General features: G+C 41.1%; 1 protein-coding gene across 6 annotated transcripts in view; it reads left to right on the top strand.

Moving 5' to 3' along the window:
• gpat2 (glycerol-3-phosphate acyltransferase 2, mitochondrial) overlaps positions 1-14,682 on the top strand; it is a 167,823-nt gene that overhangs the window by 150,046 nt on the left and 3,095 nt on the right. For 3 of the 6 annotated variants that reach the window (XM_034691787.1, XM_034691788.1, XM_034691789.1), the window contains exons 19-24: positions 448-632; positions 2,983-3,060; positions 4,505-4,627; positions 9,814-9,934; positions 12,324-12,392; positions 12,766-12,821. In XM_034691787.1, the coding sequence (XP_034547678.1) occupies positions 448-632; positions 2,983-3,060; positions 4,505-4,627; positions 9,814-9,934; positions 12,324-12,392; positions 12,766-12,821 (632 nt within the window). The remainder of the gene's footprint in view (positions 1-447; positions 633-2,982; positions 3,061-4,504; positions 4,628-9,813; positions 9,935-12,323; positions 12,393-12,765; positions 12,822-14,682) is intronic. The other 3 variants (XM_034691783.1, XM_034691785.1, XM_034691786.1) reach the window with 1 other exon arrangement.

Here is a 14,682-nt window from a genome sequence, read left to right as displayed (position 1 = left end):
TGCTAGTTGTAAAACATATGTGAGGATGTGATGCATGATATTGCAGCAAATGTTTGGACAGCCAACAACAGAAGGAACATCAGCTGCTTCAAAAAAGATGCCTTTATCTTTGTCTTTCGCCTGGTTTGACTTCATGAGTGAATGGATGGTGAAGGAGGGCTGCTTAAGGACACCAACTGTCTTGATGTCAAAACTTTCCCACCAGCACATGAAAACAGGATAATAGGGATGCAAAATATAAATAAAGAGATAAAACTTGTGTATTTGGTTAAATCAGCATATCTCCTCAGCTGATCCGCGCGCAGACTGTCTGGTGTCTGTTTTAAGATATTAGGCCAACATATAAACCCTAATCTGTTTATTTAACATACTACAAAACACCAGCTTTTTCAATGTGTGTGTGTGCAAAGAACGAGTAAAGATGTTTGTGTTTGTTTTTGTGGTAAGCATGTGCGGTGTCAGCCATGCTGTGTGAGGTGGCTTGCAGTGGCGTCAGCAGCAGGGTGAGGAGCGGCGGCGTGGACGGAGAGGAGGTGAAAGGTGACATGGAGTTCGATGTGGCGCTCTGCCAGTCCGAGCTAACTGAGAGAGCCCTGCAGCTCTGCCATCTCCTTCCTCCGGGCTTCATGCCAGTGAGTTCCAATTCATACCACACTCCCTCACACACACACACACAGGCGCGCGCACACAGGCGCGCGCACACAGGCAGTGTGTCTCGTTCAATGGAAGTTTAATGGAGCTGAACAGCTATTCATCCTGCTCTGCTGCCTCTATCTCTGGCAGAGTGAGGTTTCAGATTGTGTGTGTGTGATTGTGTATCTGCGTGTGTTTGTGGACGTGCTCCATCAGACTGACTTTAAGGGTCCTGTATCAGAGCCAGAAATGCTATTCCTTTCTCTGCTTGCCCAGCTTTCAATTCGGCAGCTGCTCTTTCTTGTCTCCTCTGTTTGCATTAGTTTCTCACCCTCCTGCCAGCCATCTCTCTTTCTCCTCCTCTGATCTCCGCCACATCTCGACTATACACCTCATATTCTCTGTCAGCTGTCTTCTCAGATATGTGATGGGCCGGAGCTGTTTGTGCCTCTAACCTTGCTTCATCATTCAGCTTACCAGCTGCCCCCCCCCCCCCCCCCCCCCCTCTCTCTCTCTCTCTCTCTCTCTCTCTCTCTCTCTCTCTCTCTCTCTCTGTCTCTCTGTCTCTCTCTCTCTCTCTATCTTGCTCTTCCTTTCTGTCTCATCCTCCGACTCAAAGCGCTCTCTCGCTGCTCTGCAAATGTCTTATCATTCTCATTTAATGTTGCCCCTGTCCCTTTACCATGTTAACTGCCATTGGTAGGAACAACCTCATACCCTATATTTACCAAGACCTCCAATCCTCTACCTCTCACACCTCAACAGCAGAGCCATTACATTCAGAGCACACACTATAGATAGCACATGACCTCAGAAAACCCCTCAAATCCATCTGGTCATTGATACAGATCCAGGCCTGGAAATGGGTCACGTATCACAGGCAGTGTTTCCCACAGAACGACGGTGTTGGGATGGGAGGGGTTCAAAATATTGAATACTTGACCCTGTTTTTATTACATTATGTCCTCTATCTATTATCATTATTGTGTTAGTTGATAGATTAAATGTGCTTTATCTCAAATTTTTTAGAACTTTTTTTTTTTTACACCTGCAGCTTTCTTCGTTATACACGCAGTGGCATGTCTCGTCTTACCCCCTACTGACGATGTTCATCTGCAGCATGTTTTATAAGAGGCCCCGTAACACAACTTGCATTTTGAAATGTTTCACTCAATATTGAGAGAACAGCGTGCGAATCAGGTTTGTTTATGACGTAGTGCTTGGCAGCTATCAGAAACTCAGATAATGTGGAATCATATCGGCTGCACTTAACTTATAAAACAGCAGTATGAGAAGGTTCATATTTAAGAGGACACTTGCACCTCAATCAATGCATTGACAGGAGGAATTTACCGAAGTATCTCTTTTCTCTCTCTCTCTCTCTGATTACCTGCAGAGCATGTGTCACAAAGAGTGATGGGTTATAAGTTGTCTAAATCATTTATAATAGTTGGTGATCTTATATAGATTAAAAATGGAAAAGAAAAACTGAAAACTTGTCAGCAGTTTTACTAAAGCAGCTGAAAATACAGCCAGGTATCCTCTGTGTGACAATGACAGGCTTAGTCCTCTCTCTCAGCAAAACAACCCTGTAACTGTCACATGTGGAGGTGCTCAGTGTATAGATTTGACACATATGTTGTGTGGCATCTATGTGTTTTAATGTAAGGCTCTGTCGGACTCCAGCAACATATTTCCTTAGAATGCACATGTAATGCTTCTCTTATTTCCTCCTCTCTTTCAGTCATTCTGTCTTTATTTTTGCTCGTCTTTCAGTTTCTGATTTCAAATAAGCTTTATTGGTGTAACAGATCAGAGTCCTGTATTGACGGCAATTCAGAAAATGATCAACATTGAGTAATGCTTAGCATATTATGTAATGCATTATAAGATACATTATAATGCAGGCGACAAATAGTCATTAGTAATGTGAGGAGCTGTTTTACTGCAGATGTAATTACTCATGGTGTTTGATTCTCTTCAACAGCAAACATTTCTCTTTGCTAACACTGATGACCGACTTCTCTCACCTTCTCTCTCTCCCCCCTCTCTCTTTTTGTCCCTTTAACTCTCTCTACCTCTGTTTCCCTCTTTCTCCTCTTCCACTCTCTGCCTTGCACCTTCCCCTCTCCCTACCTTCTCGGTCTTTATCCTCATTGTTATCTTCTTTCTCTTCCTCTTTCTTGCTCTTTTCTGCTCTCTCTCTTTCTTTCTTTCTTTCTTTCTTTCTTTCTTTCTTTCTTTCTTTCTTTCTTTCTTTCTTTCTTCCTCTCTTGTCTTTCATGTCAATGTTCCCTTTTTCTTGTATTCTCTCTTCCACCTCTCCTCGCTCTTTCTTCCTCTCTGCAGCCCTGTCAGTCATCCCAAAGCTTTGCTCTGGATGCAGTTGACAGCCTGGTGCGCTGTGGAATCCTGATCATGGAAGAAGTAAGATAAGTTTACACATTTCTAAAGGCTTTTTTTTCTGAACCTTGCATTATTTAATACCCTGCTGTTTTGAAAAATATTTTGCCTGGAGTTCATTTCATTATTTAAAAATGGAAAGCAACTGATCAGCCTTTTATCTGAAAGAACCTTCTCATCTTCTTATCGAACGTTATATTTGTTTTGAATTTTGTTTCATCACATTGTTAGAAAAAAGAAAGTTGGTCAAACTCAGGATGAGGTCCTTTTAAATGGTTTGATGGTCTGACTAAAAACTTTTTCTTTATTTATAAAACAGGGTAACACAGGGAGTCCTCATATTTTGAGAAGCAGTGAGGGTGAATGTTGAGCACCGCTTCTTGGTGGCTCAAACATTGAATTTGTTCTCAATCATCTTTCAATCAACTTATCCACTTATTGAATAATTGAAGGCCTTCCTTACCTTAAGTCTTATTCACATCTGTCTTGGTTTATCCTCAGGGGCTTAATGTGTTGCACTGGTGTAGCTTTGCATGTATTTGTTCCCTCTTAATCTTTGGTATTACCATGGCATATGCAGGTCATATTTGAGGTTAACTATCAAAAGGGGTTCCCTTTTTGTCAGACAGTTTTCCTGAGTTTAGAGATAGCAGCCCACCTCTGTGATGAATACTAGGACTGGAAAACTGTGCTAATTGAGCCCATACTGCTCACTTCCCTTTAACAGCTCTTGTAGAGTTGATTTTAGATTTATCCATTTTTTTATAACTTTTACAAACCACCAAAAACTAAACTTTCACCGTCTACTCGGCTCCAGACAGCAGATACGCCGAAGGAGAAGGAAAAGTACATTCATCCTACATAAACATAACTCTTAGTGAATGATGTTGCCTCATAACTTCTGCATTTTTAAACAAGAGGGTGGTATGAAGATGTATGTCTCATGTTATCCTTCCAAAACAGATGATTCTCATTAATATCTAGATGATCTTCAAAATGTGCCAAAAACTCTTCAACTTTCAATTTAAACAGTAGAAAATCATCTTGTCTTTAAAACTTTGCTAGCCAATATTTTTATGGTACAGACAGGTCTATTTTTTCTTTTTTGTTAAGAACAGGTCAACCTAAATAAAGTATAATACATTAATACATAGTCTAATAGGAAAAAGAATGTCAAGAAAGAACAGAGTCATTAACAGAAAAAAATGAAAGGCAGTAAACAGGCACTGAGACAAGCTGAATACTAATCACAACTTTCATTATTTGCTTTATCCTCTCCATTTTTTTATGTCAGCAGTCTGTTGTTTACAATGTGGAGCCAGATTTGATCTTTTATTTTCTGAAGCCCACTTCACCTAAAACAGAAAAAGTGCACAGACGTATTTTAAGCCTCGTCAAACATTCCTGACTAGACAGACAGAGCCACAGCCTTAATTCTGCTGTCTGTTCTACCCTTCATCTGGTGTAGATTCCCCGGGATGTTCCCATCTGTGATTTCTGGAAGAAGGGGGGCGCTCTAACCTGGACCACCTCAGACAACCCTTCTGACAGCGACTCTGAGTGTGAGGAGCAGGACATGCGTTCCTACAAGGTACAATAAACCACCTCTTGGCCACTCTGGCTTCTTCACATCTCTGTTTGGAAAAGCAGCAGAGGTTATATGAAGGTGAAAACCCTCCACACTGGCTCGACCTCCAAAAGATGGCCCCCTAGATGCCTTCCTACAGGGCACATACAAAAATAACACATGAAAAAGAACTTTGAAGTTAGTAAATCTCCATTACAAAAGCACCTACACAGTCGAGTCATATAAGTGGAATACCAATTAGCTGTATGTGTCAGTTTTAAAAGCAGCCCTCACTGTCATGACTGTTATATGTGATTTGTCAAGGCAACAAAAGTCAGCTTACCAACTTCCACAGGGACCAGACAATCAGCCACAGACACGGCAAAGTGACTTTGTGGCCTCTGGAGCTCTGACATACATGTTAAACTAAAACTGAATCAAGAAAGAGGAACAGACACACCGTTCATTGATCAATCAGTCGAGTCAATCACAAATTACATCCTTTTGTTATTGTTATTGTTAGTGTGTCTGTGTCCGATAAAAAGAACATTTACATTCTGAGGAGGTTATGCTTAGAGCAGTAGCAATGAGATGAAATATTAACAAAACACTGCGTGTCCATGAGGTTTGATAGATGTGTTGACACGCTGTTGCATCAGAAAACATAGCTTTGAGTATATGGAAAAAAAGCATATTTTTTGTTGTTCATCTTAATGGAGCTTCAGTCGCTCAGGCACACAGAAGTTATTTCATGTGTCATAAACTGAAGGTTTCATTCTAGGGCTGAGTAAAAGATTGATTCATCAATGCAATGCATATTTATTCCAAATTCCATATCAATTCAGACAATACTTGAATCGGTTATATCTGTTGTAGTGAAGCCTCTCTCCTGTGGGGGCACTGTTGGTTTCCCCTTCGCTCTCTTTTTCTTGACACAGGAACCTGCAGTCAAGCTCATATTGTAACATGAACAGATGCTACTCACAGACCAATTGTAAGCAATCTTTGTTGCAAGTGTTATAAGGAGGCAGATGGTCTTCAGGTGTGTAGTAGGTTACATTCGTTGGATCTTAAAAAAGCCAGATGTACATATGTCTGTGAAGGTTCTCAATCATCCAAGTCATTGTGATCCAAATGATGTGCATTTTTTATCGAAGCGTCTGCAGAAATCAACACAAATCAAAGTTCCTTATAGTTGCTTGACAGATGGAACATTTATACCATAACAGGGTTTATTTGGTTAACGACCATGTGAACAAATAAAAAACTGCATGGACCAATGGAGTGACTGATCCACCTGTTAGAAAATCAGTTGATACACCTATTACCCTGAGATGAATTACTATGATAAATAAAAACATATTCTACACTGGGCTGTAACATAGACAGACATTAATTTACCTACATTTGAAAATAATCAACTTGAGATGTGGGAGGTGTTTCAAACATTTTGTGTATTTTTCTGACTAGGGATGTACATTTTAAGTATTTTCCGTAATCGATTTTTGGAAATGTTAACCATCAATTATCGGTTGATCAATTGAAAAAAACATCATAATCAGTCCAGCGGCAAAAAAGCTCTGACGGCTCTGATGTTGCTGCTCTGCAAACATAGCGTAATAGCAATTCCCACCAGTCTGTTGGCTTTGTATCCAAAGGTGGAAGGTGGGAAATGTCCTGTTTAAAGTTGTCAACCTTCGTGTCTGCGTCATTGTTGGCAGCAGTTGCGCATCCTCTTTAAAAGAGCGCACGTGGAGACCTGTCACTCAGCTGCAGCCCCCAGCTGAGCAGCTCCGTGCGTAACACCTTTAACAGCTGAGTCATATTGAGACGCGTTTTAAACTTAAAACACCTCCCTGATAGCTGAGTGTCATATGAGACCACATGATGTTTGTTCCATGTGACGGAAAATTTAAAACACAAATGCGTGTTTCGAGTAATTTCTTAACAATCAATTAATCGATTAATCGATTTAATTGTGTACATCCCTCGTTCTGACCATTATGTGTTATTGTGCTTTTGCTTACTTTGAACGCAGCTCTCATTTTACATCAATTTTCTATCAGGAAATTAAAGGAGCACTTTAATTAGCTTGAGTAAACTGTACTAAATAATTACAATTACCCTCTTTATCGTTATCCTTGCCTGTAATGCATGCAAGTTGACTAACTATCACAGTAAAACCATTCCAGCCTCCACACTGGTGTAAAATCCTCTCCCTCTCCTCTCGTCATTATTTTAAAGTTCACTCTCCTCCACTCTTGTCTTGTAACTTTCTCTATCTATTTTTCTCACTCTTCGTCTCCCAGCTTATCTGCTTTGCTGCCCCCAGCTCTGGTGGTCGAGGACAGCAAACACCTCCATACCAAACAATGGACAATATTCCCATACCTCCTCCTCCTCTGCTTGTTTTCAGTTTGCCTGACTAGATTCACTTCAGGTTGTGTCTGAAAGAAGTCTGGCAGAAATCCATGTAAAGTTCCTGTAGGTGCTAATCCACAGGAAGACTCCTTGTCTGTCGGGCTTAAAGTGTAGTAAGCTTCAAGTTGTTCTGTGAAGTGTGCAGCTTTGTTTTCCAAAGGCTCTGTTTTACTTGGCTTTGTACGTTTAATTATTCATATTATTCCTCAGCAGTGCTTGCTGTTCATTAGCAATGATTTGTATATGAACTTGTAAGTTTAAGGCTGGAGGACCTTTACAACAAGCCAGCATATATTCAAGCCCCTTTCAAATAAGTTCCCTCAGAGCTCAACAACCCCAGGTAAATATCTCTGTATTCTGCAGTGGGCTCGAGTAACTAACATGTGGCGTCCCCTCCAGCATCTTCTGGCTTGCACAGCAGTTGTGATGCCTTTCATGCTGACCAGCAATGACTGTTTAGTCGAGGCTGAAAGGGGAGGAACCACAGGGACAAAGTAGGCAACAAATAAATACAAGTAAGAGAATAAAAACATAAAAGCTTTCAAGAAAGGTTTCTGGAGCCTGCAGCTCATGTTTCTCTTTGACACATCAGTACACTCAGTTCTTTTGACCTGCTCTTCAACATAAACACTAAAAACTTCATCTGATCAGCTAAGTAACACTGATTTGTTAGTGTTCATATCTGTACTTTCAAAATCTTCTTTGGGAGTCACTACTTGCACAATAAGCCGGAAAAACTTGAATCAGTAGTTTCTTTTTTTGCAGGTTGTTATCTAAAGGCCTTGTTCATGCAGGCTGAAGAATAACTCCTTTTTAGAATAGGTTTTTACTCCTCTAATAACTGTTGTTCAGACTACTCTTTGTTTTCTCTCCAACAGTTTCATTTTGAAGTTCGACTTTGTATTTATGTTTCTGAGTACCGCTCATTCTCGTAATGAAACACAGACTGAGTTAACCTCATTGACCAGATGGTAGCTCCCTCTAAAAAGTGCGAGCTCTGTTCAAAATGTCACACTGAACAAAGTTTATCTTAGTTGTTGGCGGGTATCTCAACAACATCTCTAGATAACTTTCAACACTTGTACTTTTGCAGCCTGTTCATTATGCTTTAATGTTGTGAGCATCCGTGCTCAGACAGGCTTTGTATTTCAAAGTGTTTTTGTATCGCTTGGTAATGAAGGATTAAAAAGCATTTCAGAAGAACAGCTGCATTTGAATATTTAAACCCAGCTCCACACATATTAAATGATTGTAATGGCCCAATACACCATGAAAATACTCCTAATGTTTTTAAATGACACAGATTCTCAGGAACAGTACTCATTGATCAACATTACTGTAAATGTGTCAGTGTGAGTACTAGTTGTGCTAATTTTTAACAGCTGTCCCTTGGACATTTGTAAAATGAGTCATAAAATCACATCATGTATAATTGAAGCAGGAGAAAGCAAAACATTAAGCAGCTGTAGAACATTAAAAAGCAAATGTACCATCATGCAAAGTAGGACAAGCACAATGCAGTCAATTAATACAGAACAATGTTGAGCAGAGAGACAGCACCGGCAGTAAGAACATCCCAACATGAAACACATGAGGTAACAGAAGACGGAGGGAAAAATAAGAAGAGACCCAGTCTGATAAAAACAAGTAAAATCAAACAAAGCAAACCTGTAGCAGCTCTGTGTGATGGCAGGTCCTGTGGCTCTTCAAAGGACTCATTCATATAATCAAGAGGCGATTTTCCACCGCAGGAACTTTACCCTGGAACTAAAGACTTAACCTCTGAACTATGTGCGTTTTGACCGGAGGAACCAGGGTCTAAATTTAGTTCAGGGGTAGATAATCTCCCCCTTGAAAAGCCCCTGCTTGGGGAGTAGTACTTTTCAAAGTTCCTAGGACTTCTTTCAGTTGAATGTTACAGTGTTTGTGGAGTTTACACAGTTATTGAAACACAGAGGGAGTTCCTGGGAATGCATACTAGTTTAGTTTTTCATTAAGATTTCAAAATATTATTTAATATAATTGTTGTAATCCATACATCACTGGCCTGATTTGCACAATCTACCAAGGACCCGTGGTCGAAACGCAGACAACAATGGGGGCACAGGAACCTTTTAGTTCTGGGGAAAGCAGTTCTGGGGGCTAAAAGACCCCGAAACTCTTGGTCGAAATGCACCTAAGTAAAGAATGTCTCCAACCTCATGATGATATTTCATTCTTGGCAGAATCAGAATTTTCTACAACGTCTGTAATACAGTTCATGGAGTCGTTGAAAGTTTACAGCAGCTACCTTTTTAAACGACTCTGTTTCCGCAGTACAGCAAAAAAAAGAAATGCAATCATGTACATTTATAATTAAAGACTTTCCATTCCATAAGGAGAATAAGAGAAGAAAAAAGAGAGAAGTAACAGTGCCTTTAAAAACCACCCGAGCAAAGACAGACCTTTCTTGGCTTTACTGTGCATGGGGGGGGGGGCTTGTTGCACGTCTCAGGCTTACAGGTTTTGGTTTATATTTACATAAAAACATTTTGTTGCAAAAACAAAACTCTGCCAACTCTGGGATTTCAACCATGGGATGCTGTTGTGTTGTTCTCTGAACTTTTTTTTATTATTTTGTATTTTCCCTCTGCATTCTGCAGCAGTAATCCTTTCTGTGACCAACAGTCCAACTTACAGTCACTTCTCAGCGTGTGCTCATTGTGGTGGAAAATGCTCTTTCTTCCTCGCTCTCTCCTGTACTGCTCATTATTTGGCCTGACCTCTCTGCTCTCTGTTCACTTTTCTAGATAAGCCAGCCAAGTCAGTGTCCGGAGATGCTCTTCTTCCTCTGCAGTATGCTAGCTGGTCATTTGAGGGCGCTGTGCTGGACCATCAGCGGGCTGGATCTTTTGCACACACCTCTGCCAGGTATGTGTATTGTTTGTTTAAGGGGACAGTATTCATATTTGTGATTACGTGGCAACACCCTGTCTTTTGTCATGTTAATGTGACAGTGTTGGATCTTCATATTAATAGTGGCAAACAAATATTGAAGTAAACATACATTATAGGAAGCTCTGTTTGCAGAAAGCCTAAGGCTCTGAACTGCTGTTTATTCTAAAACAAAAGCCTTTCACACTGAAATGCACATGGATTCAACGACCACCAGTGTGATTGACTTATTTACGGTTTTCCCATCAAATCATGCTTACTGTGTTTACATTTAGGATATAAATTCAGATTTCATTGAATACTATCAATCAAGTCCTTTACATCAACAAAGTCGCAATGAACTCTGGGTAAGTCCTGCAGGAAAGTGGCCTCATGGAAAGTCCACATGATTTGAGATCAGAGCGCTCACTTGCATAGAAGAAGAGATCGACAGGCGTTTCTTTTTAAAGAGCGACCCTGGTAGTTGGCGACTTTTCAGCAGCATGGCTTTAGATTTTACTTTGTTACTTAAAGCTAGGGTTCGTAGTCTCGGAAAACTAGTATGAATTTGAATGTAGCATGTCTTCAGGACTCCGTCTAACCCCTCCCCCCCTCCCCCCGGAGCTCCTGCAGTACGACGCCCCCGCTCACATGCACAAGCGCCACTGATATATGATCACCATGTGATCGTGACTGATTCAAAACCGGTCCTCACCAAAACATTATCATAGTGAAAGTTAAAAACACAAACAAACATGGCTGCTGTTAGTACCCACAATTGTCATGCTAGCATTATCCAGTTGTACTGGTGACACGATATCAGGAGAAAAGTTATAATGCATATAATACTGTAACAACTCTACTGTTTGTTAAACGTGTTCAGTGTAGATATTCTTAATTCCTACAGTGTTGATGGTTCATGAATGCATCAGGAGAGGTGTAGTGTGCGAGCAGGAGAGAGGAGAGACATGAGAGACAGGAGGAGAAGTTCTTCATTCATTCAAACATTGATTGTTGCTTTGTTGGTTGGCGTGATCACGGCCGACAGTGACCGGTTATTAAAGGGCAACATTTTCACAAATCAGCTCGTCATCCCTACAGCGTCCGTATGGACGCTAAAGTACATCTGCATTTTCTGTAGGACTTAGTAAATGTCATTAATTCTTTTGCTTGTCAGAGCCCCCGTGCCGAGAGCTTTTTAGACTCTGATCCGAACTACAGTCCTGAGCAAAGCACCTCATCGGGTCAGAGGGGACAGGTCCGAGGTCGAGTGAGAGGGGCAGTCAGTAGAGTCAGGGGATGGGGACTTAGAGTGCACGCCGGGGAAATGTACACGCAGGAGGCGGGCAGGACATGATTTGATTGGTTTACCATTTTGGACCCTAAAGGCGGTGATTGGTTGGTGTTTTCCCAGGTTTACTCCGGCTTTAGATAGCGGCTTTTTTCGCTCTTTTTTAAGAACACATTGTGTATTGATTGCCATCAGGACATAAAGATCATTTTAACCAGTATGACAAAAAGTGTATCTAAATCTGACTACCAACCCCAGCTTTAACTGATGGAGATATTTTGACATTGTAATAAAAAACAGGAACATGACTGTGTTGATGAGTGTGGAGATCAGGATTGAGCCAATGTTTACAAATAACCAACGAGGCAGGAAGATTTCACACTGTCATTTGGCATCTGTCAGAACTGGAGTTACATCAAATGACTACTTTTTAACTGCACTTTGCTCATACACAACTATTATCTAGAAAACATGTCATTTTTTTCTAACAACAAGGTTCTGCTGGGATATATCTGCTACTTAAAGTTGCCCTTTTTACAGGTTTTTGATAGTTTTTGAAGTTGTAGCTTTGTAACTTTCAACCTTGCAAGAGGGTGAGTCATTACTTTGAGTCATTCAGAAGAAAGTGTGCTTTCTGGGGACCTTGAGAGGACTTGAACTGAGAGGCTGCATTAAGGACCAGTAAAACTGTACATCAATGTTAAAGTACCTGAGAGAAGTCCACTGAATAAAAATGTGGAGCTGGAAATTAGATCCGACCTCCTGTAATGCATTCTTTTACATGATCACCATTTTACTTGATACAGAAAAAGAGACGAGCTTCGCACAACATTTCATTTTAAAAGCAAAGAACCAGCTCAGCCATGCATGCCACAATGAATCAAAATGAATGCTGATGATGTTCTACATTTCATCGATATTTATGATTCACATAAAGCCATTTGTGGTGACCTACTGCTCCGCTCGCCCATCATAAATATACACTATGCTAGCATGTCACTGAACCATGAAAACTCCATATACTATCTCAGCAGACGGTCCTCACTTTGCTTTGGGTGCATTAATAATTCTAGATTCATGTCTTCCTCGCTGCAGAAGCAGAGTATGTGGCTCAGGTGCACGCCTATCTGTTTGACACAGCAAATAAGAAGAGGCAGAACTACGGTGAGCTCAACCTTCCCACACACACAAAAACACACACACGCACACACACATACACACACACACACAGATTTTCTTTCACTATAAAAACTTGAAAGCTTGTCACTTTCCCTTGTCCCACTGATTCAGCTCGTGTTGTAACAAGTCAGAAGAAACACAGAGCAGCTCAGCCACTTGCATCACATGCTCCTCTCTCCTTAAAAACACATAAGACAATCAAAACTACCCAAACGACCGCCTTCAATAATACACAGTCAAAAAAAGTCTGTCAATCCCACCAGTACTGGCTTTGTTCTGTTATCCCCGACCTGGTTTTCTATATTGGATATCTGTCTGTTCATTTGATTCATGTGTGCCTTTGTGCCGTATCTCACAGAGAGCTGCTCAGAGGAGGCTGCACACACTGCAGTTAGAACGCTAATAGACCTGGGGGTGAGTGACAGCCTTTATGTGTGTGTATGTGTCTTTCTAAATCTGTCTGTCTACGGAGAATTGGAGCTTGTCTCAGGATTGAAAGTTTGATGCAGTCCAACTCCCAAAAAGTTCAGCTTTAACACAAATCTGTTCCCGGGTCAGACTGGATCCAAACCGAAATCCCCAAATCACTCATAAGCGGCAACCTGCCGGCAACGTTTTTCAACAATTACTTTGAGCCCCCAGCTCTGTGTGAGCAGGAATCCAACCTGATTTAGATGCAAAGAGAGAAACTGAGCCAGCCATATCCAATCATGATTGAGGCAGAAATGTCAATCTTTAAAGAGAACTCACTGGACCAAGGACACCAGTGGTTTTAAATTAAAAATTTGGGAGTGTGGCTGAAGCAAAACTTCTTAACCGTTTAATCAGGCCAAAGTGATTTACATTTTACATTTTGGTCTTCAAAAATACAGAATCACTGTCCTACCTGCCTTAAGACATAGCATTATGTTACATTATTCAAACACAAATGTAACTGCTGTGCAGGATCAGTGAGACCTTCACCTAGGTACCTGCATTTTCCACCACTGTAAATATGAAACTGAGCAGCAGCTTCAGTCCTCAGGATGAGTTCAGGGACATTGTAGTGTTGTATAGCGTGAAGCTCTCCCATGTTTAGGCAGCACCCCAGAGCCCAAAACACAATCGCTGTAATACAGTTGTCACAACGGGGCGGCTGTGGCTCAGTGGGTAGAGTCGGTCTTCTATCAATCAGAAGGTTGGCGGAGGTCCTTGAGCAAGACACTGAACCCGAATTGCTCCCTCTGTCGTTCAGAGGTGTGTGAATGTGAACGAATGAGATTAGCTAACATGGTCCCTTACATTAGCAGCTTCTACCAGCAGTGAGTGAATGGGTATGAATGGGTGACGAGTAGTGTTGAAGAGCTTTCAGTGGTTAGAAAGACTAAAAAAGCGCTATATAAGTACAAGTCAATTTACCATTTACAACCCGACCCAAAGACTGTGACAGAGCAGGAGGCGGCAAAAGCTAGCATACGCTATGAGAGTCATTTATTTGACTAAGACTACAAAATAAACAAGCACCATGTGTTGATCAGCAGTGTAGAGCATGTGTGGATGTGTGTCAATGACAGATCAGTCATTGTGAGGGCTGCCTTGGAGATGGGTACTCAACATCATAGAGATCCAGAGAGAGAGAGAGTGAATGAGAGGTCTGGAAGATCTTTACAGGCAGGGTGCAACCAGACTTGGTTGCACCCTGCAGGTGCAGTTTATGACACTGATGACCCCCTACAGGGCACACTCACGTACAAGCACAGCCAGACATAGACACCCAGTGGTCTGGTGGCCGGGCTGTCCAAGCACTGCAATCAAATAATGATTGACGAAAAGGCACACTGGTGACCTTCAACTGTCCAACTCAGTTAGTCGCTCCTAACTGGATAACAAGCTTTGTATCTTGTAGTTTAAGAAAGACCATTGACTGAAGTTGAAGGCCTTTGTCCGAACTGTAAAAACAACCTCATAGAATTATTCCTCCATCACCTTGCTTTACATCATGCACAATGCATCATGGTAGGTGTTATTCCAAGTTTTTCCCAAACCTGGATTCATCAGATTGCCACTCAGTGAAGCTCCGTTCATCGTGCAGTGGATTTTATGCAACTGTTCGCAATAAATGTTGCTGAAAAGCTTGAACTTAGAGTTAAGATAATTATCTTTGGAATAAAGTGTAACAGAAGCAAACATTCTAACAACATATCCTATTTTTCAAACTGATTTTTTTGTTGTTGTTCATAATGCTTGTGTTTTGAAGTTCTTTGCAAGATTATGATCATTAACAAAAAAAAAAGGA

This window comes from Notolabrus celidotus, chromosome 9 (genome assembly GCF_009762535.1).
Source record: "Notolabrus celidotus isolate fNotCel1 chromosome 9, fNotCel1.pri, whole genome shotgun sequence".
Lineage (NCBI taxonomy): Eukaryota > Metazoa > Chordata > Actinopteri > Labriformes > Labridae > Notolabrus > Notolabrus celidotus.
The sequence above is the reverse complement of the archived record's forward strand: the minus strand, read 5'-3'. Positions and strand labels throughout refer to the sequence as shown.